Genomic DNA, 25,486 nt, shown 5'->3' with positions numbered 1-25,486 from the left:
TGTGTGTGCCAGTCCTGGGCCTTGGACTCAGGGCATGGGCACTGTCCCTGGTTTCTTTTTGCTCAAGGCTAGCACTCTACCACTTGAGCCACAGCGCCACTTTTGACTTTTTCTATTTATGTGGTGCTGAGGAATCGAACCTGGGGCTTCATGTATGGGAGGCAAGCACTCTACCACTAAGCCATATTCCCAGCCCCCTGAACCTTCCTTCTTATACATGGTTGTCACTCTGGCCAACTGTAGGACAGGCACCCAAGAGAGACATCCTCCAGATCTTCAGAAAGCATTAGACCCACCTGGATGTGTGAGTATGACACACAGGGACCGCCCAGGGCTCTAGAAAACCCATCTGACCCATCTTTAGACCTGACGTCGTGGTCCCCACCCCGATGCCCCCCTCCCCAATCGCCGCAGGACAGACGCACTCCAGCCTGCTGGTACTTTGCCGTTGGGTTTCATTTGGCTGGTTGTGTGTACACAGTGTATACAAGGTGAGTTGTACAGAAGCCCAATAAAGAGCAAGAGACGAGGGCTGAGTGGGGAGCAGAGAGAGGGGAGAGGAGGAGCAGAGAGGGCAGGGCAGGAACGGGGACCGATTAAAAAATAGAACCACATCCAGACGACAATGGGAGGGGGTCGTGGGTGGGGGACAGACACAGACAAATCGCTGTAGAAAAGGAGTGAGGGGGGGGATCCTCTCCCCCCTCCCCAGCCCCCCTCCCTCTGCCCCAGGTATGTACAATAAATAAGATTAAAAATAATTAACAAGATGCGTTTTCTCCCTCCCACCCAACACACCCAATGCCCTGGGGGAGGAAATGGCCTTTAGCAAAGATCTTGGCCTCTAGGGGGTGCTGGGAGGGGAGGGGGCAGAAGGATCCCCCAGCTCTCTGAAGCCCCCGCCCCCCTCAACCATACATAGACTTTTCCTATACATTATGTACAAAGTGAAGAGGGACGGGCTACGGCCATGGAGCAGGGACTGGGGTGAAGGGTGAGGGAGACCATTACTAAATAGACATTTATACATATATATATAAATAATTTCTCTGTACACCGGACAGCGAGGAAGTTGGGGAAGGGGAGGGAGGGCTCAGGAAGAGGAGGGATTCAAACTTTGAACCCTGCCCTGGGGGGAGGAGCCGTGTGGACACACCCTGACCAATGACTGTCCCCCCATTTCTGCTCCTCCTGGCAGCAATGGAGCCTCAGGGGTCAGCTCCTGAGGACACAGTTCTGTCCCAATTCTCCGATGACGGAGGAGGTCACCCGCAGCGGCTGTGGGCCTGTGCTTGGGCCAGCAGGTCACTGAAGGAGTCGAAGAGCTGCTCCAACCAGGGCTGGTTGCGCATGCACTGCTGGACCACCTCCTCCTGGCCCAGGTCCTCAGCTCCGCCCTCGATGGCCAGAGTCTACAGGGGGGAAACACGGAGCTAGGGAGGCTGGGGTGGGAGATCCGGGTCCCAGGGAGAGGGGCAGTGGGATTTGGAGGTCCAGGACAAAGAGGGCATGAGGAACCTTAAATTGGTTCTGGGGGAGGAGGCTTGACACCTGGAGCCCTGGGTCTGAGGGAGGAGGCTAGGGCCGAAGACTGTGGCCTGGACTCCTGGATCTAAGGAAGGAGATGTGAGGTCTGGACCCCTGGGTCTGAGGGAGGAGGCTGGGGTCTGGACCCTTGGATCTGAGGGAGGAGAGCTGGGGAATCGACTGCACGCCTGAGGGAGGAAGCAGACGCAGTGTTGGGACCCTGGATGGCAGGTGTGGAGGGCAGGCTCACCTGGTCTCGGCAGCGCAGGAACGTGTGGTATTTGTAGTGGTGGAGTGAGTGGTACAGCGTGTAGTACCCCGATTTCTCCAACTCAACCTTGAACTCCTGGGCACACGGGGGGCGGGAGGGGGGTGAGCCCCACACCAGGGCTGCCAGGCCCCTCCTCCTTCCTCCAGCCCCTCCTGCCACCCCCTCCCGGCTCCCACCTGGGCTCGGACCACATTCCTCTTGAGCTTGCTGAGCGTCTTGCGATTATAGGGTTCGCCGGCTGGCCGCAGCCGTACAGCTCCGTCTTCAGGGGAGCCTTCCCCACTCTGCTCCACTTGCAGCTGTGGGAACGTGTGTAGGGCGTCCTGCGGGAAGCCACGGGGTCAGTGGGCCACCTGTGAGCCCACCCCCACCCCAGCCTGACAAACACTTGTCAGGGCTTTGTGTCATCGGGTACCTCAGTTTCCCTGAGGCTGAGATCTAGAGATACACAGGGAGCTTGGTTTTCCAGCATCCTCAGAGGCAGCAAAATATCCCACCCAGAATCCTAAAATCCTACAAAACTCCACAGCGTGCATCTGGCGCTAGTGGCTCACGCCTGTCATCCTAGCTACTCAGGAGGAAGAGATCTGAGGATCCCAGTTCAAAGCCAGCCCAGGCAGGAAAGACAGCGAAGACTCTCATTTCCAATTAACCATCAGAAAACTGGAAGTGGCGCTGTGGCTCATGAGGTAGAGGGCTAGCCTTGAGCTGAAGAGCTCAGGGACAGTGTGCAGGCCAAGAGTTCAAGACCCACGACTGACAAAAAACAATAACAAAAAACCCCCACAGTATGGTATTGCTTGGCTATGACATTTGACAGAGTGAGCACATTAAATGTACTTATGATTTTTGTGTTGGCCCTAGGGTTTGAACTAGAGAGCATAGGAATTGTTTCTCAGCTCTTTTGCTCAAGGCTGGTGTTCTACCACTTCATACACAGCCACATTTTCAGCTTTTGGTGGTTACTTGGAAATAAAAGTAAACTCACACCTATAATCCTAGCTACTCAAGAGGCTGAGAGCTAAGGATTGTGGTTTGAAGCCAGCCCAGGTAGGGAAGGCCAACAAATTACTTATAAAAAGCCGTGCCAGGGGCTTGGAATGTGGTCTAGTGGTAGAGTGCTTGCCTTGCAAACATGAAGCCCTGGGTTCCATTCCTTAGCACCACATGTACAGAAAAAGCCAGAGGTGGCGCTGTGGCTCAAGTGGTAGAGTGCTAGCCTTGAGCAAAAAGAAGTTCAAGTCCCAGGACTGGCAAAAAATAAAAACAAAAAGCGATGCCAGGCGCTAGTGGCTCACACTTATAGTCATTGCTACTCAGGAGGCTGAGATCTGAGGATTGTGGCTAAAAGCCCACTCAGGCAGAAAAATCCCTGTGAAACTCGTATCTCCAATTAACCACTCAAAAACCGCAAGTGCAGCTGTGGCACAAAGTGATAGAGAGCTAGCCTTTTAGCAACAGAGTTTAGGGACAGCACCCAGGTCCAGAGATCAAGCACAAGGACAGGAAAAGAAAAAAAAAAAAAGGCTCATGGACTTTCCTGGCTGGGCTGGCTTCAAACCATGATTCTAAGATCTTAGCCCTCAGCTTCCTAAGTAGCTAGGATTACAGACAGGAGCCACCATGCTCAGCTAAGTACATCTTTCATCTGCAATACTTTTCAACGTACAATGAGTCTTCAGAGATGCAGCCTATGGTCACGTGAGAGTGCTCAATCCTAGTATGGATCAGCTCAACCAGACCCCACAGCGGCAGGCTAAGATCAACCCCAGAACTTCAAGTTGTTATTCACATTCCTAGTGCCCCATTTTAACATCTTGACCAGAACCATCCTGCCAGGTTAACAATGTATCTCAGAATTCTCAAGAATGAGCAGAGCACTGGTGACTCATGCCTGTAATCCCAGGTACTCAGAAGGCTGAGACCTGAGAATTGAGGCTCCAAGCCAGCCCAGGCAAGAAACTCCATGAGACTCTTACCTCCAATAAACTACTCGAAAAAAAAAAAAAAAAGCCAGAAGAGGCACAGTGGGTTAAGTGGTATAGAGTGCTCGCCTTGAGTAAAAAACTCAGGGGCAGCGCCCCAGCTCTGAATTCAGGCGCCAGGACTGGCAAAAGTAAAAAGAATGGTACTGGTGTTCCACCCAGTCGAGCAGGCCACTCTAGTGCTGAGCCCTAAAACCTAGAATCCGGGGAGCTCACAGGACGATCCCTGTGCCCACTCTGCACTCCAGCGCCACTACCACACCATGCCTAGCAACACCCGATGCCTTGAGCTGGTGGGAATAGAGACCACCACAGCCCGATCCAGGACACAGCCCCTCCAATGACCTTCGCCCCAAAGCCCCAAGCACCTGCAGGGCTGGGCTCAGTGAAAGCCGCTTCAGGACCTTTTTCTTGTGCTCGTTCAGGAGGCCATCGATCTTGCGCATGGGTGGCAGGTATAGCTCGTCTGCAAGGCCAAAGAGTCAGAAAGCCCAGGACACTCCATGCATGGGCCACAGAGGCTGGGGACTCAGCCTCCTCCCTCAGACCCCGGGTCCAGACCCCAGCCTCCTCCCTCAGACCCAGGGGTCCTGGCCCAGCCTCCTCCCTGAGCCCCACAGCTTCAAGCTCAGCTCACCGTGTGTGTCTTCTAGGGCCTGGATCATGTCTGGGTCCAGCGCGGTGCTCACCAACATCTCCACATAGCTCCGGTACATTTCCCGCATGGCCCGTGTCTTCAGTAGGCGCCCGGGCACTGCTCGCTCTGGAGGAAAACAGGGTGCAGAGTGATGCTTCCATCCCTTTCTGAGGTACAGGGTGTGCTCAACACCAAGGAGCATCACCATGATCCCTCTGGTGGGGAAGGTCCCCATGTGCTGCAGGGTACGACAGGCGAGCCCTGGCTACATGTGCCAGAATGGTGGTGTCACAACCCCTCACCAAGCACAGTGCCAGGAGACCTGTGGCCCGGGGAGACAGGAAAAACCTACTCAAGGCCACATAACCAAGACAGGTGGCTCACATCTGAAAGCCCAGCTGTGCAGGAGGCTGAGATCTGAGGATCCGGGTTCAAAGCCAGCAGGAGCAGGAAAGTCTATGAGACTCCGATGTTCAATTAAGCACCAAAAAAGCTGGAGTGGAGCTGTGACTCAGGTGGTAGAGAGCTAGCCTTGGGCAAATAAGGCTTAGTAGGCACAGCACCCAGGACCAGCACAAAGGGAAAAAAAAAAAAAAAAAAAGAACATTCAGGGCCAAGGAACTTGGCTCACACAGTTCACCAGGGCTGCACACAAATAGCAAAGCTGGTTTCCAAAACAGTGGATCAAGCCAGAGAGATCACGTCATACAGAGGAAGACAGAGGGAGAGGACAGAAACAGGTGAACACAGGGCCTCCAACCTGAGGCCGACTTAGAAGTGCCTTTTCCTTTAAACACTCAGGAGTTATGGGGGACAAGCGGAACTAAGTATGGAATGTACTGTCTGAGGCCCACTGGGGGAAGGATTTTAGTGTGAGACCTCACATTAGCCCAATGGACCCGGGGGAAAGGACAGAGCCAGGGTAGGGCAGCTGGGGCAGAATTCAAAGGTTGAGGGGCAGAAGCACTGGCACAGGGCCAGGGGGAGACAGGAGTGAACTGGGAATGGAGCTTGCAATACACACAGGGGCAGAAGCAGGGTTTACCACCCTTCCCACTGTGGGGGTGGGAGACAGGGAAAAGAGGTGGGATGGCCTCTAGGTATTATGGGCTGGTGACTGTCTCCATGGGAACTATCCTCAAGGAAAGGAGGACAAGAAGCAAAGCTCAGAGGTCTGAGGGGAAAATGTAGAAAAGGCTGGGGGAAGAAATAGGGTGTGAGCCAGGGGCTGGTGGCTCACCCCTATCATCCTAGCTACTCAAGAGGCTGAGATCTGAGGACTGTGATCAAAGCCAGCCCAAGCAGGAAAGTCCGTAAGACTCTTGTCTCCAATGAACCACCAGAAAACTGGAAGTGGAGCTGTGGTTCACATGGTAGTCCACTAGCCTTGAGCTGATGAGCTCAGGGACAGCACCCAGGCCTAGAGTTCAAGCCCCACAACCGACAAAAAGAAAAAAAAAAATTAAAAAAATAAGAAAGAGAGGAAAACTGGTTTCTTGGTGATTTACTGGCTACCAAATTGAAGCTGTATTTCCCACATGCCTTTGCAGCCCAGCATGAATATGTGACCATAATAGGATGTTAGAGGATAGATCAGAAGCCAAAATCAGACCTAGCTGTTCTAATCTAGTGTGGTGGCACATACCTATAATCCCAGCGCTTGAGATTCTTATTCTGCTGTACCTACCTCAGGGGGGTTCTAAAATAAGCCAACCTGTAAACGGCTTAGGATCGGACAAGGTAAGCATTTTGCGTGTATTCATTTGTATAGTTATTTTTGCTCTTGTTACTGTCATCACAGAGCAGACTTGGCGTGAAGCATGGGGTGCAGACATGATGCTCCCCCATGGACGCGATTTCCCACCTGCCTTAACCTACTCCACTTTGAAGGCAAGGGCTCTGAGGCCCACAGAGGTTGTCCTCCAACCTCAGAGTCCCCAGTGTCAGGGGAACACAGCCGTCTCTGAGCCCCACCACCAAGGGTGGCTCCACACCTCGCCCAGCCCTCCGTGGCCGGCAATGTCTATTAAAGCCACAGAACCCTGATGAGGATGAGGACCTGGTGTTGTGTGGCTGCATCTACTTCTAGTGGCTTCCCAATCCTAACTGGGGGGCTGGTATCCTCATTTGCATGTGGGGGCAATAACTGAAAACCGAGCAGAGGGGTGCCAAGTTCTGTCACCTAGGCAGGTACCACACAGAACCACAAAGAACTTTTGTGGTTTGGAACTTCCTGCCACCATCTTGCTGAGGGCACCTGGAGCACCTCCACCCACCCAAAGGCCAGGGTTACCCGACACCTCCCGCTCAGCTCACAGCTGCTGGGGTAGGGGGGCGCCTCACCATCCTCACTGGGTGCTCCAGGGGACGACTCTGAGTCGGAGGAGCTGCCTGCGGGGCCCCCGCCCGCCGACGCGTTGCCCACAGCTTCCTTTAGCCACTTCTTCCTCTTCTTGGGGGGTGGCTCAGCCTTCACCTTGGGGGGCCGGGCCTTGGGCAGGCGGGAAGCAGACTGTCCTGTGGCCTGGCCCCGTTCTGGCCGTGTCTGCCGTCCAGTAGTGGCCCGCTCCCCCCGCAGTAGCCGCTCCCCCCGCGTCACCCTCTCCTTCTCTTTCTCCTTCTCCTTCTCCACAGGTCGTGGGGGCGATGGCTTTTCAGAGGCAGGGGGTTCAGGCACAGGGGTCTCGGGCGTCTGCTCGGGGGGCTTCTCAGGGGTCACCTTCTCGGGGTTGGGAGGGGGGGCCGGGGTCTTGGGTGGAGGTACAGAGCTGGCCCCTGTTGAGGAGGGGCCCTTGGCTTGCCCGGAGCGTCTAGAAGGATAAGAGAAAAAAGCCTGCAAGTCAGGTCACCCGCGCACTCCTTGGGAGCCCCTCATCTTAACCCAGGAACTGTTCCCCTTTCCCCAAAACTCATCTTCTCCAGGGTCTCTGTTCCTCCCAACACCTGGCTGTTTCCCTTCTCTCAGATGCTTGACCGCCATGAGGTGTGGGTCCTGCCCGTCTGTCCCCCGCCCTTAGTCTGGTACCTGACTGGCACTGGCGGCCGGTGCCAGGGTTTCCGGGCGCAGACCCTCACATAATCCTTCTTGTTGACATTTTCCAGGAACTTGACATACAGGCGCTGGTACCGATTTTTTGCATCCCCAAAATATCCCAAATACTAGAGAGGGAAAGAGGTCTGTGAGGAAAATCCCCTTCCACCTCCCTCTACCCAAGCAGCCCTTACCAAGAAGATCCTCCCTCTGCACCACAGGCCCCCGCCCCCCCCCAACCGCCTGGAGTCCGCCGGGGCTCAAGGCCTCCTCCTAGAAGCACAGCCATGCAGGAAGCAATCCCAGTCCTAGGCACTCTCTTAGGCGAGGGGTTTCCCAAGTCTACATCGCACCTCTCCTTTGCATGCTTACATTACTGGTAGCACAAAACTGCCTTTGACCATCCTTGATCTCTGGAGTGAATTTCTGTAGCAAAGCCTTCTGGACACGCCAGATGGGTGGGGGTTCACGCCCCGTCTGCAGGGCCAGCTGTGGAAGAAGCATGGGGCAGGGGTAGGGGTAGGGAAGGCAAGAAACGTCAACCACTCTCAGCAGGTCACTGGCAAATCTCTTCTGGTCCTAAGATGCTTTTGGTCCCAGGATATGGCTTGACCCTGACCCTGTCTTACTCCTGCCCAGCTAATGGTCTGATTTTGCAGTGCTGGGCAGTCTCAGGCAAGCCAGGCAAGCCCTCTACTGCTGAGCCCCATCCCCCAACTCTCCAGCTCATAAGCACTGACCTCCCTCACAGCCCTGGGTAGGATCCAGCCTATGACACTTTGGTCTTGAATTTCCGGTCTGGACTTTGATTGGTGAATGGCCACATTCACCAATAAGGACAAGTCAGTCCTCAAGCCTCACCCAACTTCTAAAGTCAATTCTCTCACTTACCATACCTACTTTAAAAAAAACAAACAAACAGGGCTGGGAATATGGCCTAGTGGTAGAGTGCTTGCTGCATATACAGGAAGCCTTGGGTTCAATTCCTCAGCACCATATATAGGCCAGAAGTGGCGCTGTGGCTCAAGTAGCAGAGTGCTAGCCTTGAGCAAAAAGAAGCCAGAGACAGTGCTCAGGCCCTGAGTCCCAAGCCCCAAGTCTGGTAAAAATAAAACAAAATAAATACACACACACACACACACACACACACACACACACACAACAACAACAACAACTTGGAAGCCGCCTTACACATGTAAGTTGATTAGCATAAATCTGACCATAGACAATGGGCAGGCAAAACACATTAAGCCCGCCCCCAACTTGGCCTCCAATTGCTCATCAGGGCTAATCAGGTTCTCTCCTGAGAAATTAAAACAATGACAAGCTAAGAGACAGGGATGCAAACCCATGGGCTACAAAGCCCAGCTTAGCAAGCATGAGGCCTTGAGCTCAAAATCCAGTACAGAATAAGAATAAATTTTTTTTTTTTGCCAGTCCTGGGGATTGAACTCAGGGCCTGAGTACTGTCCCTGGCTTCTTTGTGCTCAAGGCTAGCACTCTGCCACTTGAGCCACAGCACCACTTCTGGCATTTTCTATATATGTGGTGCTGAGGAATGGAACCCAGGGCTTCATGTATATGAGGCAAGCACTCTACCACTAGGCCATGTTCCCCGGAATAATTTTTTTTTTTTTTGGCCAGTCCTGCGCCTTGGACTCAGGGCCTGAGCACTGTCCCTGGCTTCCTTTTGCTCAAGGCTAGCACTCTGCCACTTGAGCCACTGTGCCACGTCTGGCCATTTTCTGTATATGTGGTGCTGGGGAATCGAACCCAGGGCCTCATGTATACGAGGCAAGCTCTCTTGCCACTAGGCCATATCCCCAGCCCCCCGGAATAAATTTTTTTAAAAATTATACATATGGGCTGGGGATATGGCCTAGTGGCAAGAGTGCTTGCCTCCCATACATGAAGCCCTAGGTTCAATTCCCCAGCACCACGTATACAGAAAATGGCCAGAAGTGGCGCTGTGGCTCAAGTGGCAGAGTGCTAGCCTTGAGCAAAAAGAAGCCAGGGACAGTGCTTAGGCCCTGAGTCCAAGGCCCAGGACCGGCCAAAAATAAATAAATAGATAAAAATAAATAAAAATTATACACACACACACACACACACACAGAGCAAGAGGTGTGAGGAGGAAGAGAAAGCAAGCAAAGATTAACAAGGATGACACAGGCCAGTAGCTGTGAACACTGGGCCCTTTAGGTAAAGACCATCCTGTCACTTTCCTCCCAGCTTGCCGGAGGTGGGAAGGGGCCCTCACAGCAAAAATCCTACTGTTCTTGACAGCACCCATCTGTCTAACCTCACCATCCAAAGTGCACATGACACGTGGTCTAGCAACTTGCATCCCCATAGACCACAAACACGCCATGCTTCTCTTCACCACAGGGCCTTTGCACAAGCTGCTCCTGCTGCTTAGATGGCCCCCTCCCGCCCCCACTCCACTTACGTGCATGAACATCCTCATAACATGCCCAAGAAACTAGGAGGGTAACATTACCATCCCCCTCTTTACAGGTAGGAAGGACACTGAAGGAGATAGCACTGAACCTTGAAAGGTCCACTTTGGGAGCCCCTCTTCCAACCAGCTCCTCAGCTGGGCAAACCAGCCCAATAAGGACATCACTCACTCCCATACGAAATGAAATGCTCAAAGAGTTTTGAAGAGTTAACACAGGAAAGAGAATAATATAAAAGCGGGGCCTGGTAGCACATGCCTGTAATCTCAGCACTCAAGAGGGCGAGGCAGAGGTATCATGAGTTCAAGGCAGGCCTGGGTTACAGAACACCTTGGGCGGTGGGGTATTAGTAAAAAGCTGAGGGAGGGGCTGGGAAGGTGGCTTAGTGGTAGAGTGCTGGCATAGCATGAATGAAGCCCTGGGGTCAATTCCTCAGCATCATATGCACAGAAAAAGTGGCGCTGTGGCTCAAGTGGTAGAGTGCTACCCTTGAGCAAAAGAAGCTCAGGAACTGCCCAGGCCCTGAGTTCAAGCCCCAGGACTGGAAAAAAAAAAAAAAAAAGCTAAGGGACAGCACAGCATCCAGTTCTTGAGTTCAAGCCCACCCCCACCCCCAAAAGTCTCCCATTATGCCCAGGCCAGCCTGAACTGTCATCAGCCTATTTATGTTTGCCAAGAAGCTGGGTGGACCAGTGGTTACCATAACCAGCCTTTTATTGGTGGAGATGGGGTCTTACAAACTTTTTTCCCCAGGTTGGCCTTGAACCACTTCCCAGTCTCCACCTCCCACTTTGTCACCTGACCCACATCCAGAAGAAGAAAAGAGTTTTCTGAAACAATGTCTCAGTATTTTGCCCAGGCCAGTCAAACCCAGGAGCTCTGGGTCCTCCCGCAGAGGAGGTGAGGTGAGCCCTCTGAGGTGCCTGGTAAACTTCGCAGCACAGGAAGAGGGAGTCACTGTGCGGCTGCGCCAGATGCAACATCACCTGGTCCTGTGCTTTCCCCAGCCCTGCCCTGGAGACTCGCCTAAACTCCTAGAGACACACACAGAACACATTCCTGAGCTCCTCCTGCCAACTGGGCCCTGTGGGAGAATGGGACAGGCCAGGACACAGTGAGTCCTAGGACACAGCACCAGGGAGGGACTGCTGTGATTGGCCCTCATGGGGGGGGGGGGAGGGGGAACTGAGGCACAGGTGGATGAGAGTGAAGCTGAGCTGAGGGTCAATAGAGTCAGGTTAACACCAAGGCTGGGGTGTGAACTCTGGGAGCCATGCCTTGTCTGGACATACGCAAGGGTGGTTGGGGCTTGAGGTTCTGTGCCCCTTCTCTCTCTCCCTCTCGTCCTTTCCCCCCATCTCTCTCTCGTTGTATTTTAAGCTTCTGAGTCCTTGCCTGGCCCCTTCCCCAGGCCCGTGTCAGCTGGGATGTGATATCAAATGGCTCTGGCTTCTATCCCAGCTCCAAAGGCTCCTTCTCTACCCGTATGAATTTCCTCATAGGTGAATGGGGAACGCTGAGGTCCTGGCCCAACGACCTGCTCCTTTGACTACGGTCACGGTCAATGTCGCACCAGAATAGGCATGGCACACAGCTGGTGCTGAGCTGGGGGGCTCCCAGGCTGGCAGGCTGACGGTGTGCACTCTGAGCTGTAACTTCAACCACATGGAACCCCAGTTTTCCTCCCCTCCCACCCTGGCTGAGAAGGGGAACAGGAGTCCACAGTAAGAGCGTGATGGCGACCTCTTTGAACCTAAGTTTTTTGTTGTTGTTTGTAAAATAAGGACAGGCCTGAGCATGGGTGAGACCTGCTTGTAATCCTAGCTACTCAGGAGACTGACATCTGAGGGTTGCACTGATGCCAGCCCAGGCAGGCAGATCTGGGACACTCTTATCTCCAACTGGCCACCAAAAAAAAGCCACAAGTAGAGCTGTGGTTCAAGTAGTAGAGCACCAACCTTAAGTAAAAGCCAACAAACAAAAACTCAGGAACAGGCTGGGAATATGGCCTAGTGGCAAGAGTGCTTGCCTCATATACATGAAGCCCTGGGTTCAATCCCCAGCACCACATATACAGAAAATGGCCAGAAGCGGCACTGTGGCTCAAGTGGCAGAGTGCTAGCCCTGAGTTCAAGGCCCATGACTGGCAAAAAAAAAAAAACACAAAAAAACTCAGGAACACAGCCCAGGCCCTGAGTTCAAGGACTGGCACCAAAATAAAGAAACAAAACAAGAGTTGGGCACTGGTAGTTCACACCTGTAATCTTGGCTACTCAGGAGGCGGAGATCTGAGGATCCCAGTTCAAAGCCAGCCTGGGCAGGAAAGTCCGTGAGACTCTTATCTCCAATTAACCACCAGAAAACTAGAAGTGGTCCTATGACTCAAGTGATAGAGCACTAGCCTTGAGCTGAAGAGCTCAGGGACAGTGCCCAGGCACATAGTTTAAGCCCTATGACCGACAAAAAAAATTAAAATATATGTAATAAAATAAAAAAAATAGGAAAGATATGTAACATTTACCTCTTGAAATATACAAAAACTATTGCAGAGAAAAAATCATCACAAGATTTAACACAAAGGGATTAAGTACACAAAATACCAAAAGCTGCCCTTCCCATAACGGCCTGATGCCCACAGGATCTGTGACCCCATCATAACCATGGCCCATGGCCACAATCCTCTGACCACAACCCCCTGTCCCTATGAACTAAAAAGCATACTAGAGAGCAGTCAGCAAGCTTTCACCAAAAGAGGCCAGGCTAGGAGTCAGGAATTAGTTCTGGATGTTCGAGCCAGCTCTACTCTGCCATTGGAGGAGGCAAACACCCATGGATAGATGTAAATGAATGAGTGTGGCTGTATGCCAATAAAACTTTATTTACAAATACAGGCTGTGGGTTGGATCAGGCCCAGAGGTCGAAGTTTGCCAAGTCCTGTTGAGTGAGGAGTAAGGGGAAGTGGTGAGTGGCCTGGGCTACCCAGAGTCTTTAAGACAGCCTGACACTCTACAGTCAGCTGTTCAAAGGTGCGGTAACATGGGCTAGTGGGCCTGTCCACTACCCCCTTTCCAGTATGGCAGCATAAATCACAGTATTCTCCTTATACCTGTTCTGCCACGTGAGAATGTCCTTAAGAAGAGAAGAGTCTCATTTGCTTTGCTCCCCACTACATCCCAAAAGCATATACATGGGATATACCAATGACCCTTTTAAAGCCAGGCATGGTGACACCCACCTATAATCTCAGCTATTTAGGAGGTAGAGGTAGGAGGATCATGACTTTAATGCCACCACGGGCAAAGTGAGCAACACTTGGTCTTAAAAGGGAAATGTAAATCCTGGCACCAGGGGCTGCGAATATCACATACATGAAGCCCTGGGTTCGATTCTTCAGTACCACGTATATAGAAAAAGCCAGAAGAGGTGATGTTCTGGGGCTCAAGTAGTAAGTAGAGTGCTAGCCTTGAGCAAAACCAAGTCAGGGACAGTACTCAGGCCCTGAGTTCAAGCCCCAGAACTGAAGAAAAAAAAAAAATCCTGGCACCAGTGGCTCACGCCTGACAGTCTAGCTACTCAGGAGGCTGAGAGCTGAGGATCTCAGTTTGAAGCCAGCCCAGGATGAAAAGTCCCTGAGACCCTTATGTCCAATGAAGTACCAAAAAATCCAGAAGTGAAGCTGTGTCTGGTTCAGGTGGTAGAACGCTAGGCCTTGAGTTCAAGCCCCAGGACCAGCACCAAAAAGAAAAAAAAAAAAAAAAGATTGGGAATATGGTTCAGAGCAGACAGAGCACTTTTTTTGGTTCCATTAAGAAAAGAGAAAACCCAATGTTCTTATGGACAGTCACACATAAGGGGTACCTCACAAGTCCCCAGGCCCCTGCTGGCCTCCCCTATAAGCCGTCAGATCTCATATTCCAGGAGACCCAGAAAACCCACCTCTGACCCCAACACAGCCCATGGTCAGCAGGTACTCAATGAACGCTTCAGTGGCCAAATCCACCAGGCCCGGTTTTCTGGGTCCGGGCTGGGACTCACCTTCAGAGAAGGGATGTCCTCGGCCCGGATGACAAACTCGTCCCGTTCCCGGAAGATGCCCTCACCGCCGCTCTCGCCCGCCTCCTCGTCCGTCTCCCCGCACACAGCTGCCGTCTCCTGCTTCTTGGCCAGGTGCAGAGGCCGGGCATCGGGGGGCTCCGGGTCCTCGGGGGATGGGGCCGCTGGCTCCTCAGGTGGGGCGGCTGGGGGGGCAGTTGCTGGTGGAGGGGGAGGAAGGGGAGGGGGTGGTGGCGGTGGCGGCGGCGAGGGCACAGCCGGAGTGGGTGGCGGCTGCAGAGGAGGCGGTGAGCTGGGTGCTGGGGCCACCAGCGGGGGTGGCGAGGGCAGGGCTGGAGGTGGCGGTGGAGGTGGCGGAGGTTGAGGTGTCGAGGCAGGAGGCGGGGAGGGTGGAGGCTTCTCTTCCAGCATAGGGGGCTCTAGGAAGGAGAATGGGGTCAGGATCGGATGCTATTCACCATCCCTGATTATTTTTGTGTGCCAGCCCTAGAATTTGAACTCAGGGCCTAAGTGCCATCCCTGAGCATCTTTTGCTCAAGGATGACATTCTACCACTTGAATCACTGTTCTACTTCTGTCTTTTAAAAAAATATATTTTTGGGCTGGGGATATGGCCTAGTGGCAAGAGCACTTGCCTCGTATACTTGAAGCCCAGGGTTCGAGTCCCCAGCACCACATATACAGAAAATGGCCAGAAGTGGCACTGTGACTCAAGTGGCAGAGTGCTAGCCTTGAGCAAAAAGAAGCCAGGGACAGTGCTCAAGCCCTGAGTCCAAGGCCCAGGACTGGCAAAAAATTAAAAAAAATATTTTTTTTTGTCCAACGTGGGGCTTGAACTGTGGGCCTGGGTGCTGTCCCTGAGCTCTTCAGCTCAAGGCTAGTGCTACCACTTTGAGCCACAGCGCCACTTCCAGTTTTCCCGTGGTTAATTGGAGATAAGAGTCTCAAGGACTTTCCTGCCAAGAGCTAGCTTCGAACTGAGATCCTTAGATCTCCTGAGTAGCTAGGATGACTGGCATGAGCCACTGGCAGCGCCCAGCCCCAATACTGGCTTTTTGATGGTTCACTGCAGATATGAGTTTCATGAACATTTCTCCCCTGGCTGGGTTCAAACCATGATCTTCAGCTCTCAGCCTCCTGAGGAGCTAAGATTACAGGTGTGAGCCATGGTACCCAGGTTTAAAATGCTTCTTTTCCCAGCCTGTGTTCTCAACAGAATTCTTTCCTCTTCCTGCCCCTGAGGTTCACTGCCCTTGACCTCTCTCCATCTAACCAGCGCTCAATCACTCTCAGGCTTTCCTCTCTTTCCCAACAGCGCCCTTCACCCTCAGCCTTTCTCTCTCAGTTCCCTATTTTCAAGACCCCACCGAAGACTTCGCTTCCTGTGACTCTTCTGAGTTCTGGCTTTTCATGGTTTGGTTTTTTGGTCGGTCATGGGGCTTGAACTCTAGGCGTGGGCGCTGTCCCTAAACTCTTCAGATCAAGGCTAGGTAGCGCTCTAGCATTTGAGCCACAGTGTGCCTTCCAGTTTTCTGGTGGTTAATTGGGTAAGAATCTCATGGACTTTCCTGCCTGGGCTGGCTTTGAACCATGATTCTCAGATCTCAGCATCCTGAGTAGTTAGGATTACAGGTGTGAGCCATCGGTGCCCACTTGGCTTGGCTTTTTTGAGACAGGACCTCACTACCAAGCCCAGGAACTTTCACTGTCCTCCTCCAGTCTCCTGAGTGCTGGAATTATAGGAGTAACACTACCATGCCTGCCTTTTTCAACCCTTATTTTCCTCCAAATGCCAGCCTCCAAGGCCTATACCCATTATATTCTGTCCAACATCCATCTCAAGCACTGGTGACTCATGCCTGCAATCCAAGTTACTCAGGAGGCTGAGATCTGAGGATTGAGGTTTAAAGCCAGTTCAGGTAGGAAAGTCTAGTATTCTTCGTCTCCAACTAAGCACCAAAAAAAGCTAGAACTAGAAAGTGGCTAAGTGGTAGAGTGGCAACCTTGAAAGAAAAAGCTAAAGGATGGTGCCCAGACCCACAGCTCAATCTCCAGCCTTGGCACTAAATGAAAAAATGCAAGACCAGGATCGAAGCCCTTGTCTACTGCCAGGCCTTCCGTCTTCCCTGTCACAAGGCTGAGCAGTCTCTAGTCTCTTGCCCTGGGCACCTTCCTGTCCCTTTCTGAACACAACCCTCTCCTCTATGTTTCTGCTTGTGGGGGAAGCATTCCACCACTAAGCCCCACCCCCAGCCCATATGACTGACTCCTAAATCCTCTAGCAGAACACACACCCGCTTCTCAGTCCCTAGGACATACCCTGTCTGTATCCCTTATGGCTTGTCTGGTCTCCAGAATACAGCATGGGCCCTGCCTACACACTAGAGACAGACACTCCTTCCCAAAACACTGAGCTGGGCGCCGATGGTTCATGCTTGCCATCCTAACTCCTCAGGAGGCTGAGAACTGAGGATCACGGTTCAATATCAGCCCCCGGCAGCAAAATCTAGGAGACTCTTCTCTCCAACTAAGCACCCAAAATGCCAGAAATGCAGCTGTGGCTCAAGTGGTATACAGTGGTAGCCTTGAGCAAAAACACCTCAGCCACAGCACCCTCGCTAGGAGTCCAAGCCCCAGGACTGGCATCGTTAAAAAAAGCTACCCAAAACATTGGTTTGTCCTCAATTAGGAAAACTTCTTTGGCAAACATGAACTCTGCCATCATCTGCCAAGTGGCCTTGCACAGTGTGCAACCTGCACAACTGTACCCGATGACTGTTCACCAACCCTGCTGCACCCCTGGATCACCTTCTAGGGGCTCGCTGGGCGTGCCATTGCTGTTGGCACTGGGAAGCCCGGGGAGAGGCGGTGGCGGAGGCCCTGGGACTGCAGCCGTGGTGGTGGTGGCCAAGGCAGGCTCCTCCGGGGCAGCGGGGTCCTTCGGTCCAGCAAGCGGTGGGTCATCAAGGGCGGAGATGGCCGAGGAGATGCTCTCTTGTAGGTCCCGGTTCTTGGCCACAGAGTCTTCCTCGTCAGAGGAGAAAGATGGCAGCGTCTCCAGGTTCCGCTTCAGCTCCTCATCCAGCCGTTTGCAAGGCGAAGGGCAGCCGAGCCCCAGCCCCTCGCTCTCTGCCGCCTCCAGGGCGCCCCCCAGCCCGAAGGCCCCGGCAGGTGGAGGGTGCGGCACGGCAGGCGCCGTGGGCGGCTGGGGCTGCAGGCCTCGCGCTGGCACGGAGGGTGGCACGCTCTTGGGGGGGCTGAGGGGGGGCGTCAGGCCCGTCTGGTACAGTGGTGGGTGGCGCTTCCCCGACTTGAGGAAGTCCAGGAAGGAGGCCATGAAGCCCGACTTCATCTCTGGTTGCTTTTCCTCTACCTCCTTGATCTTGGCCTCGATCTTCTCCCGCGTCAGGCTGGAGTCCAGGCTGTTGTGGTCAGCGCTGGAAATGGCATCGCCCGAGGAGACTCCCAGACCCTCGCCAACCTTGGGCACGGACAGCTTGATCTAGATATAGGGGCACAGGAGTTGAGGGTCCCCACATTCAGACACCAGCCTCCCTTGTCAGGCCCAAGAATACAGGCTCCTGGCCTGCCATGGACTGTGGAATCTAGATCCCTAGCCTCCTCCCTCAGACCCAAGCCCCTTCCCCACCCCCCACCCCCGCAACCCTCCAGCCCCAGACCCAGGAGTCCAGACCTCCTTCCTCAGACTCAGAGACCAGATCCCAGCCTCCTCCCCCAGACCCAGGGATCCAGTATCGGCCTCCCCTTTCAGACCAAGAAGCCCAAAGCAGCACACTCCAGCCCTCCTCCCTCAGGAGACTCGCTGAGCTCTTTGCTATTAGCTCCTTCAGACCCCTGACTGTCCCCAGAGTCTCAGGCACAAAGGACCCTGCTCCACTAGGACCTGACCTCGTGTACTCGGCCTACCTCCAGCCAGAGGTCAAGTTGTAATTCTCACCAGGTTAGCTTTGAAACCCCCTCCCTCAGGCTCAAGAGTACAGGATTTTAGGGGCCTCCAAAACCCAGGCTATGATGACAGCGTAACAGCAGCCCACCCCCCCCACCCCCTTACCTTAAGTGGCTTCAGTGGCTCCAACCGCATGGCTGTGGCCTCCTCAGCCTTCCGGCCTCTACCTCTGCCCCGGCCCCGAGGCTTCTTGGCCCCATCGCTGGGCATGGAGGCCGAGGCCGGCCCAGGGATAGTGGGGCCCTCCAGCGGGCGGATCCGGGGCCGGCCCCGAGGCCGGGGAGGGCCGTCACGCTTGGCCTTGGTGGGCTTTCGGCCACGGCGGCGAGGGCCATCAGGACCTGGGTTGGGCGGGCAGAAGTCAATGTCGCCTAGCGGTGAGAGGGCTGGCCGCGATCGGCAGCTGGACACCAGGTCGGGAAGGCGCCGGGGGTTGAGGCGGATGTCGGCAGGCACATCAGCCTTGTCCTCGTCAGCCTCAAACTCGTACTCCTGGGCATAGAGTTTCTTGGGCGTCTGGAAGGGCGGGTCGCGGCGTCGGAGGAGGTGGAAGGACGAAGTCTTGAGTAGCTTCTTTGGCTTGGTTGAGCAGAAGATGGGTGAGGTGAGGCCGCCCTTGGGCTCGGAAGCTGGTGGTGGTGGTGGAGGCGGGGGTGGTGGGGCCGCTTGATGGGGTCCGCTCTGGATCAGGCCCAGGGGTTCGGCGTTGACGGTAGAAGGCAGCTCAGGGGGCTTGTCCAAGCCCAATCCCGGAGTTTCCGGCCCTGCCCCAGACGCTCGACCTGGGCAGTAAGGCCCATAAGGGTCATAGGCTGGCGGGCCTGGGGGAGGCCCAGCACCCCCCTTGGGGTCCCCATCGTCCTCAGGGTGCCCAGCCTTGCCATAGTCATCTGCTGCCCCACCACCAAACATCTCCTCCATGGTAGGGAAGAAACTCCGTTCCTCGTCTTGGAGCAAGGAGTCCGGGAAGCAGATGGAGGTGAGAGGCACAAAGCGGGGAGCCTTGGGGCCCTGCGGGCTGGGGCTCCTGTAGGCCCCCGCAGGATCTTTGCCCTCTGAGTTTGGTGGGCCTACACCAGTGTCACCAGGCCCTGGGGGCAGTGGCTCCAGAGCCCCCAGCAATTCCTGCATGGCACCTGGGGGCTCCAGACTCTCCTCAGGCCGCAGCCGGGGGCTGGGGGCCGTGGGCTCCAGGCCGTGGCTGCGGAGGTGAGCCTCGAGCTGCAGGGGGATGGGCGGCGGGGGTGGGGGTGGTGGCTGGGGCGCCCCATCGCGGGTGGCTGGCTCCAGGAGGTGAACACCAACCTTAGGGGCACTGGGAGAGGGACTGGGGGCATGGCTGAGGACTGAGGGGAGCAGCTGTGGGGGAGGCGGAGGTAACACCAAGGGGAGGTCAGGGCCTCCGGCCTCCAATAGGAGACCGTGGGGGGTGGGCTGGGCAGGCTGGCCGGTGGGAGGTGGGGGTGGAGGGCTCTTTTGCAAGAAGGCCCCCAGCTCCTTGGCACCTGCGCCATAGTGGACGACAGAGGTGGCCAGCCCCTCAGGGGTCTCGCCACCCCGTTCCGGGCCCTTCTTCTTCTCCTTCAGCCTCCCCAGGCCCAGCTCCAGGGCGGCGGTGGCACCTTCATCCAGGCTAGCGCTGGTGCGGATGACACTCTGCAGGTGGTACCTCTGGGGGTCTTCCTTGGCCAATTCGTAGGGCGTACCTGGTGGTCCCCCAGCCCCACCACTTCCCCCAAGTCCCTTGGAGGCATCCGCCGCCCCATCCTCGCCCACCAAGCCATCTGCCCCTGAGGTCCGCGGGGGGCTGGGCGCCTGCAGGAGGTGCTGTATAAGGAACTCCTCATCTTCGGTGCGCTCAGCCGGAGGCCCCCCTGGGCCGGCCAGCAGCTCAGAGCCATCCCCCTTGCCCTTGTAGCCCCCGGCTCCTGCCGCGTAGCTGCCAGCTCCAGGGGGCGCCAGAAAGGGAGCCGAGGCTAAGACTGAGCTCAGGTATTTGCCAGGAGCTCCTGGAGAGCCCACTCCAGGGGGGCGGCCTGTGGCAGGTGGTGACTGGAGAGGGCGGATGATGTGAGAGGGGCTGGCCTCCCCGCCACCTCCCAAGGAGCTGGGTCCCCAGCCGCCTCCATGGCCCGAGAGTGCTGGGGAGTGGCCGGTGCTGTAGCTGAGCGAGGGGCTGGCGGTGGGCAGCCCCTGGGAGTGGGCAGCTGGCCCTGGGTACGGCTCACTCTGCACCCCATACAGCTGCCCCTGCAGCTGATCTGGAGAGTAGCTCTGACAAGTGGCTAGGCCAGGAGGTGGGGGCCCACTGGGAGGCTGCGGGGGACCCCCTGAGTAGCTGGGGCCTTTGCTCAAGTCCTGTGCTTGGCCCCCGCCAAACCCCTGCCCGTAGGCCTGGGGTCCCAGAAGCCCTTGGGGCTGACCAGGTGAATAGGCCTGGCCCCCAGCCCCGCCAGCCCCAGAGGTCTTCCCAGTGGCATAGGCCCCTGCTGGGCCACCCAGGCTCTGGCATTTGGGTGTGGCAGTTGAGCGAGGTGGCGGTGGCCTGTTGGCACCTCCCGTGGCGGCTCCATAACCACCTTTTCCTGTCTTATAGCCGGGTGACTGAATGATGGGGCGGTAGCCTCCACCTCCAGCACCCCCACCCCCACCTCCGGCCGCCTCGGGGCCCGTGGCCCGGCCTGATGCCCCAGCTGTAGCCCCACTAGGCCCAGCCTTGCTGGGTTCTCCAGCACCTGGAGAGGGCTCCCCACCACCCAAGGGGCTGCAGGCCAAATTGGCACGGTGCCCCATGGAGGGGTAGCTGCCTCCACAGCTCAGGTAATGCTGGAGGGCATGGGCGGGGGGTGGGGGAGGTGGGGGCTGAGCACTGGCAGGCCGCTGGTAGTGTTTGATGACGGTGTCCTGGCGAGGCAGAGCCCGCTCAGAGGGCGGTGGGCCGGGAGCAGCCCCAGAGAAGTTATACAGTTGAGGGGAGGACTGTTCGGCGGCGGCGGCCGCAGCAGCAGAAGAGGAAGCCAGCAGATTGAACTGAGTTGGGAGGTGGCGGGGAGGTGGGGGAGGATCTGGGGGGCCAGGACGGTAAGGAGGGGTCTGTGCTGGGCCAAGACCAGCAGGTCCCAGGACACCACCCCCCGCTAGGCGCTCAAAGCCCAACGAGGAGGGCACCGTGGGGGCCTGAGAGGGCTTCAGATGTAGCACGTCATGAGGGGACAGGAGACCGTTCGCAGGAGGACTGAATGGGGGATCCTGGAGGCTGAGGGACGAGGGCACTGGAAAGGGGCGACTGCCAAAGGAAGCCGGGTGCTGGTAAGCCGACAGGGCAGAGGAGGACGGAAAGGTGCTGGAACCCGGTAGGGCGCCCGAGATGAAGAGCTCCGTGGGGCCTGGTGTGTGCATGGCTGGGGAGGACGGAGAACATTGTCGGTCAGAGAGGATCACCAAGCCAGTCCTACCTGAGCCCTCCAGGGCTGGTGTTGGGGCTTACCTGTTTGCCACGAAGGACTGCGGAACTGGGAGAGGAGAGAGGAGGCAGAAGGGCCAGGCTGGGGGCCCCGGGATTCCAGGGCTGAGATGAGGTTCATGACGGAGGCGTCGGGCCCTGCTGAGCCCGCGTGGTGAAGGCCAGTGTCAAACAGTCCCGAGAGGCCTGGCCAGAGACAGGAGGCGGTCAGCCAGGTTGGGGGGAGGGAGGGAAGTTAGAGTAAAGAGAATAAAAGGGAAGGGGCTGGATAGAACAGAAAGAAAAATGCAAACAGGGGACTGGGGATATGGCCTAGTGGCAAGAGTGCTTGCCTCATATACAGGAAGCCCTGGGTTTGATTCCCCAGCACCACATATACAGAAAATAGCCAGAAGTGGCACTGTGGCTCAAGTGGCAGAGTGCTAGCTTTGAGCAAAAAGAAGCCAAGGACAGTGCTCAGGCCCTGAGTTCAAGCCCCAGGACTGGCAAAAAAAAAAAAAAAAAAAAGAAAGAAAAATCCAAACAGGAGAAAATGGTCAGAACTACACTGAGATTAGACCAAGGAGAGGAAAGACAGATGACTCAATAAAGGAGGATGCTGTACAATCCAAATGTTAAGAACAGGGAGCCCAGGTGAGAAATGGCAGTGGAAAAGGAGAAATCCAGAAGTGACCGAGTCCTAACTCAGTAAGGCTGGGGGGGGGGGGGGGGATGCCCAAGTATTTGGGCAATTACAACAAAAAGGAGAAAAGCTACACCATGACTAGGGTCTCAGAAGTTTGCAGGACAAGTCACAAGGAGTTAAGCCAGAGGAAGAGGATCCAAACATTAGATGAAGAGGAAGACAGAGAAGGAATCAACCAGGTGGTCCAGGGATCTAACTGGACAGCACAGTCTCATGGCAGGGGAAGTGGAGGGGGAAATGGAAGGGTGAAGGGAACCAGGATCAAAGGAAGAGGAACTGCTGGGGAGGGTAGAAGACAAAGCCAAAGGAGCTGAATAAGATAGTAGAGAAATCTTTTTGAAAAAGGGGAGGGAAGGGAGGACAGAAGGAAATGGAAGCCAGTCAGGAAGAAAGGGAATCTGAAGGGGCGGGGAGGGGGGAGGAATTCACGGAACACAGCAGCCAAGAAGATGGGGCGAAGCCAGAGGGGGTAATGGACTTAGGGTGGGCTGAGGAGAAGCTAGAAAAGCCTGGAAGAGAAGGTGGGATTTGGGTCTGAAAGGTCGGGGCCAATTAGAAGGGAAAGGGGCGGGTCTAGAGACAGGACCGACGAATCGGGTGTGAAATTAAACAGGCACCAGCAGCTTAGAGGCAACCAATCAGTGGAGAGATAGCAAGAGGCGGGCCTCGACACAACGCAGGGCCAATTAGAAGGGGTGGAACTTTCCGTAGCCAATCGGAGGCCACCGAGGGAGGGCCAGGCCGAGCCTGGCGGGTCGGGGCCGTACCTGCCGGGTGGTGGTTGGTGGCATAGCTTTGTAGTGGGTGGGGGGCCGCATAGGCCTGGCGGTGTAAGATGTCCGTCTCTGGGTGCGAGGTCCGGGAGCTGCCATAGACCAAGCTGAGGGGCAAAGGGGGAGAGATGTCAGAATGTCACCCCAAGCTACCCCGGGGAGAAGGGAACTCAGGAAATCTTCAGGAAGGGGAAATCTTCCAGCTGACTGGAGGGGCAATCCCAAGGAACCTTGGGCCCTAAAGGGGAGAAGACAAGGGAATTGAGGTGCCCTTGTCGCAGAAGCAGTCCCCAGCAGAGCAGAGGCCTGGATAATCTCAAGTTTGCAAACACAAGCATGCACACTAAGACCAGCAGTCAGAGAGAGAAAGCATCTGGAATTGAAAAACGTGAAAGGCGTGGTCCTCTTACCCAGCCTCTCCTCGGATAGTTCAGACCCCTCACCCCACCAGTGACAGATTGTGGGGATAACCTCAGAGAGGTTGCCCATGGATACCCCCATGCCAGAGGCGGCGTGAGCCCTGAACCTCATAGGTTCTTGAGAATTCGGAAGCAGGAGATAGACTGCTCCCCCAAAAAGCAGGGGTAGGGGGTGAGGTGGGGGTGGGGAGGAGACAGGGCGGGGGAAAGTACCGGATACAAGTACAGACAGGAAGGCCGTCCATCCCAGGGGTTGGGGTTCAAATGTAAGGGCCCAGGGAAGGCCAGGTATGTGTACAAACAGGTATCCAATTCACCCGTAGGGAAGAAAAGGTACTGAGAGCTAGGGGGTGGGGGTCCCACAAGGAAAATTCTGACACTGTGGGAACCCCAGGTGTAGGGGGAGGGGCTCAGAGGGAGGTGAAGAGTGAAGATGAGACCATGAGTATCAGGAAAAGGGGCAGATTCACTGGTGAACTCGGTGCGGGGCCAGGCTTACACAGGGTCCACACACACTCACATGGAAAACATCCCACTGTCCCCATGCAGGGGCCCCAAATCCTGGCCCAGACTCAAGAGGGCAAAACACTGGGTGGCCAGCAACTCAAGATTCTCAGCTTGGGAGGGGGTGGGGGGCTAAAGGGGGCGTGTCCCAAAGGCCAGGACCCCCCCCATACACAGAGAACCCTAGCTTAAGAAGGGGGCGGGGCCGTGTGCCCACTCTGCGCGCGTAATTTTTTGTGGGGTGGGGGGGACGGCGAGTGGCCCAACCTCGCTTAGTCCCGGAACAATAGGACCTGAGCGGGGGTACGCGCCCCCCCAGGTCTGCATCCTCATTCTCTTCCCCTTCCACCTTTGCAAGAGCAGAGCCGGGGGAGCAGGGGGGAGGGGTCAGCAGGCTGGAAATTCAAGGATGGTGGGGAAAGGGGAGCGAGGTCCAGGCCTCGCTACGCCAGTTCCATCCAAACCAATTCAAGGCCTTCCCGGAGGAAACTGTCTTTGCACCCCCTATTTTCCCGCTGCATTTCTCCCTTTGCAAGCCGCAGCTGGCTTTGGCGGAATTTGCAAACTGGGGCGGCGGCGTTGTTACCAAACCCAAGAAGGCCGCTCCCTTGCAAGCCGGAGGGGAGTTTGCGATGCACGCGCGTCGCTAGGCCGGCCCGGCCCGGCTGGGGAGAGGGGGGACCCCCGTCCACACACACACCCCCAGATCCCCTTCCTCCAGGCCACCCTCGGCTCCTTACCTAGCTTTCGCTGACCTCTCGTAACTCCATCCCGCCCCGGCGCCGAGCGGGTCCCCGAAGCCGGCGCTGGGGTAGTTCCTGTCCATGAATTGGCCGCGGTGGAAATTGGGGGGAGGGGGAGGGAGGGAGGGGAGGGAGGGGCGCGCGCGCGCTCTCCTCCGCCGCCGCTCCCTCCGCTTTTTTTTTTTTTTTTTCTCCTCCTTTTCTCTCTTTCTCTCCTCTCTCTCTCTTTTTCCCCCCCTTTGCAAGCCGCCAAAGGCCCGGGAAGGCCCGGGGCGGGGAAGGGAGGGGGCAAGGGTGGAGAGGGGCGGGCGAGAAGGGGGTGCAGCCGCGGAGCTAAGAAGGGGGAAGGGGGGTTCCCCCTAGAGGAGGGAAGGGGGGGGAGGAGGGACCCCGCTGTCTCCGCCTTTGCCCCGGCGCTTTGCAGGCGAGAAGGGTGGGCGCGCTCTGGGGAGGGAGGGGGCGTCCCGGGCGGCCCCGGGGTGGGTGCAGGCGCCGGGTGCTCGCTCTCTCGCCGCCGCCGCCGCCGCCTCCTCCTCCTCTGCGCTCACGGTGCAGCCATCTTTGCACCAGGCGGCTGGGGGAGGGGGAGGGGAAGGGGGGCGGGCGGCGGGGTGTCTGGCTGCGCTCCGCTTCCTCCCACAATCCCGTGCAAAGGCGAAAAAAAGAGAGAGAGAGGAGAGAGAGAGAGAGACAGGGAAGAGAGGGGAGCCTGGGGGTGCAGGGCGCCGCGATCGCGCCGACAGCGGGCTCGGCCGAGCGCACAGGCGCCCTGAGAACGCGGATCGGCTCGTTCGCTGTATTTTTTTTTATTTTGTTTTTGCATTGTTTCAGTGCTTTTTTTTTTTTTTTTTGGCTTCCCTCTCCGAAGGGATTTTAGGTCAATTCCCAATCCCCCTCGGATGCCACACGGGTGTTTCCCTCCCCTCCCCACACACACACAGTAGTACACGCTGACAAACGTGCACCCCA

General features: G+C 56.1%; 1 protein-coding gene across 1 annotated transcript; it reads right to left on the bottom strand.

Annotated features, from left to right (window-relative positions):
• Positions 1-438: 438 nt before the first annotated feature.
• Positions 439-25,136, bottom strand: Prr12 (proline rich 12). The gene is made up of 14 exons (XM_048329821.1): positions 24,515-25,136; positions 22,846-22,958; positions 21,418-21,579; positions 18,036-21,331; positions 16,772-17,465; positions 13,946-14,382; positions 7,824-7,940; positions 7,446-7,579; positions 6,764-7,230; positions 4,421-4,546; positions 4,152-4,249; positions 1,975-2,121; positions 1,778-1,873; positions 439-1,412 (listed from the first exon to the last, which is right to left on the bottom strand). Exons 1-14 carry the CDS (start codon positions 24,598-24,600, stop codon positions 1,266-1,268), a joined length of 6,120 nt encoding a protein of 2,039 aa, XP_048185778.1. The 5' UTR covers positions 24,601-25,136; the 3' UTR covers positions 439-1,265.
• Between the last annotated feature and the right edge of the window lie 350 nt (positions 25,137-25,486).

Source organism: Perognathus longimembris, chromosome 20 (assembly GCF_023159225.1).
Source record: "Perognathus longimembris pacificus isolate PPM17 chromosome 20, ASM2315922v1, whole genome shotgun sequence".
Taxonomy (NCBI): Eukaryota; Metazoa; Chordata; class Mammalia; order Rodentia; family Heteromyidae; genus Perognathus; species Perognathus longimembris.
This window is presented reverse-complemented; position numbering and strand designations above follow the sequence as displayed.